The 1,988-nt window shown below is 42.8% G+C and overlaps 1 protein-coding gene across 1 annotated transcript; it reads left to right on the forward strand.

Moving 5' to 3' along the window:
• Positions 1-568: 568 nt before the first annotated feature.
• LOC122086444 (dehydration-responsive element-binding protein 1D-like) lies at positions 569-1,562 on the forward strand. The gene has a single exon (XM_042655249.1). It carries the CDS (start codon positions 660-662, stop codon positions 1,377-1,379), a length of 720 nt encoding a protein of 239 aa, XP_042511183.1. The 5' UTR covers positions 569-659; the 3' UTR covers positions 1,380-1,562.
• Positions 1,563-1,988: the final 426 nt, after the last annotated feature.

Consider the following 1,988-nt stretch of genomic DNA (forward strand, 5'->3'; position numbering starts at 1 on the left):
AACAATTTGATATGAACCAATCTGAAGAGACATCGGAAAAGACATCAATCTTGATCCATCCCAAGTTTTAGAGCCATAGTCGTGGTGTTTGTGGAGTGGTACCCTTGTAATTTTATTCCATTATCGATTAGTAACCAACGTCCTTTACAATTCAAATGGAGATAAAAGGTCTTTTCACTGGACAAGGGATGGAGGAGAGACTAGACAGAAGGCGGTAACGGAGTACGAACGGGAACTTCCATCCCATTTTTTGTCCCTTTTTTTCTTAATAAAAGCCCCGGCGGTGAGGGTTGAGGTTGTTGCTCTTTTCTTTGGGTGTCACTTACGCTTGACTATACCAACTGACGTGGGTGTTTCACCAGAAAATTGCTGACGTGGGTTTTTCCCGCACGTGACTTATGTTATTCTAAATTTATCCACGTGGTGAAAGAAGATCTCCAAATATTCTTCCTTTGTGCGTGTCGTTCTCCTAGTAAAAGTCGCGGACGGTCCTCTACTTTTAACCTTTTTGTAACCTTAATCTCTCTCTCTCTCTCTCTCTCTCTCTATTAAGTCAGTAACTGGTCAGTCCTCTCAACCTCTCACGGCCGTCTAACCTCATTGTCTAATTTTCAGCTCTCGCACGCACATCTTTGAGCATTGCAGAATTGTACAATTCAATGGAGATATATGAAGATCAAGAGTCATCGGCATCGTCTTCCTGCAGCGACGTCGTAGTCCTTGCTTCACTGACCAATTCCACGATGGTGACGACGCACAAGAGGAAGGCAGGGAGGAAGAAGTTCAAGGAGACGAGGCACCCAATCTTCAGAGGAGTGAGGGAAAGGAACAAAGGGAAGTGGGTTTGCGAAGTGAGGGAGCCCAACAAGAAGTCCCGCATATGGTTGGGTACTTACCCTTCCCCCGACATGGCCGCCAGGGCCTACGACGTCGCAGCCATCGCCCTCCGGGGGAAGTCCGCTACTCTCAACTTCCTCGATTCCACATGGCTTCTCCCGCGAGCCAAGTCAGCAACCCCTAAGGACATACAACTGGCGGCTCTCCAGGCTGCCGAGTCATTCCGTCCTGCCTCCACCACCACCACCATCTGCTCTCCTTCATCCTCGTCTTCGTCCTTGTCGTTTACAAACCCAGTTGATACTGCTGACGAGTTGCCACATGTGGAAGAGCAAGAGAAGCAGGGTGAAAATGTAAAAACGTCAGCCACAACGACACCACCAACAACGTCGACGTTCATTGACGAGGAGGCGTTGTTTAATATGCCAGGATTACTGGAAAGCATGGCTGAAGGGATGCTGCTAACACCGCCATCCATGAAGCAGAGATTCAACTGGGATGACATGGATCGCCACATAGACTCCTCCTTGTGGACCGACTGATGGCTAAATAAACGCCAAAACTCTCACTGCACGGGCACGTCTAGAGAATGTTTTTTTTTTTTCCTTCTGGACCCTCTTGTACACGCCCAGTGGTGACCGGTGACAGTAAAGGATGGATGCAACCAGCATTTAAACACTAATGACTAAGGCTGCTTTTTTGTGAAAACTAAAAATTTCAGTCTCCGTGTTAAGATGTCGATTTTTTTTTTTTATTTGAAAGAAATTAAAATGATAGAACTATTTTTTGTCATTTAGTATTTTTTTTTTTTCATTTTTTGTTTAAGAAAAATAGAATAAAACACACCATAAATGCATCAGACGTTTTATTCTATATTTTTATTCTCATAAAATGAAAAAACTTCAAAAACTATTTTTTAAAATGTTACCAAACGCAACCTAAATCATCACTACTCATTTACCCAACTAATCTCAAACAATAGTGATGAATAGTGTTGGAAATTAAGAATCATCGACTGCTTGTGCTTCCTGGTTTTGTTCTTTCATTTTACATTTTTGTGCATTTAGTGATCATTCAGTTTTGTGATGTAATTATTTCTCCAAAGAAAAAGAAAAAAAAAAAAAAAAGTTCTCTCTATTCCGTCTCTTTTC

Source organism: Macadamia integrifolia, chromosome 1, assembly GCF_013358625.1.
Source record: "Macadamia integrifolia cultivar HAES 741 chromosome 1, SCU_Mint_v3, whole genome shotgun sequence".
Taxonomy (NCBI): Eukaryota; Viridiplantae; Streptophyta; class Magnoliopsida; order Proteales; family Proteaceae; genus Macadamia; species Macadamia integrifolia.

Excerpts from the sequence above, each read along its gene's own strand:
- LOC122086444 (XM_042655249.1), top strand. The coding sequence starts at position 660 with ATGGAGATATATGAAGATCAAGAGTCATCGGCATCGTCTTCCTGCAGC.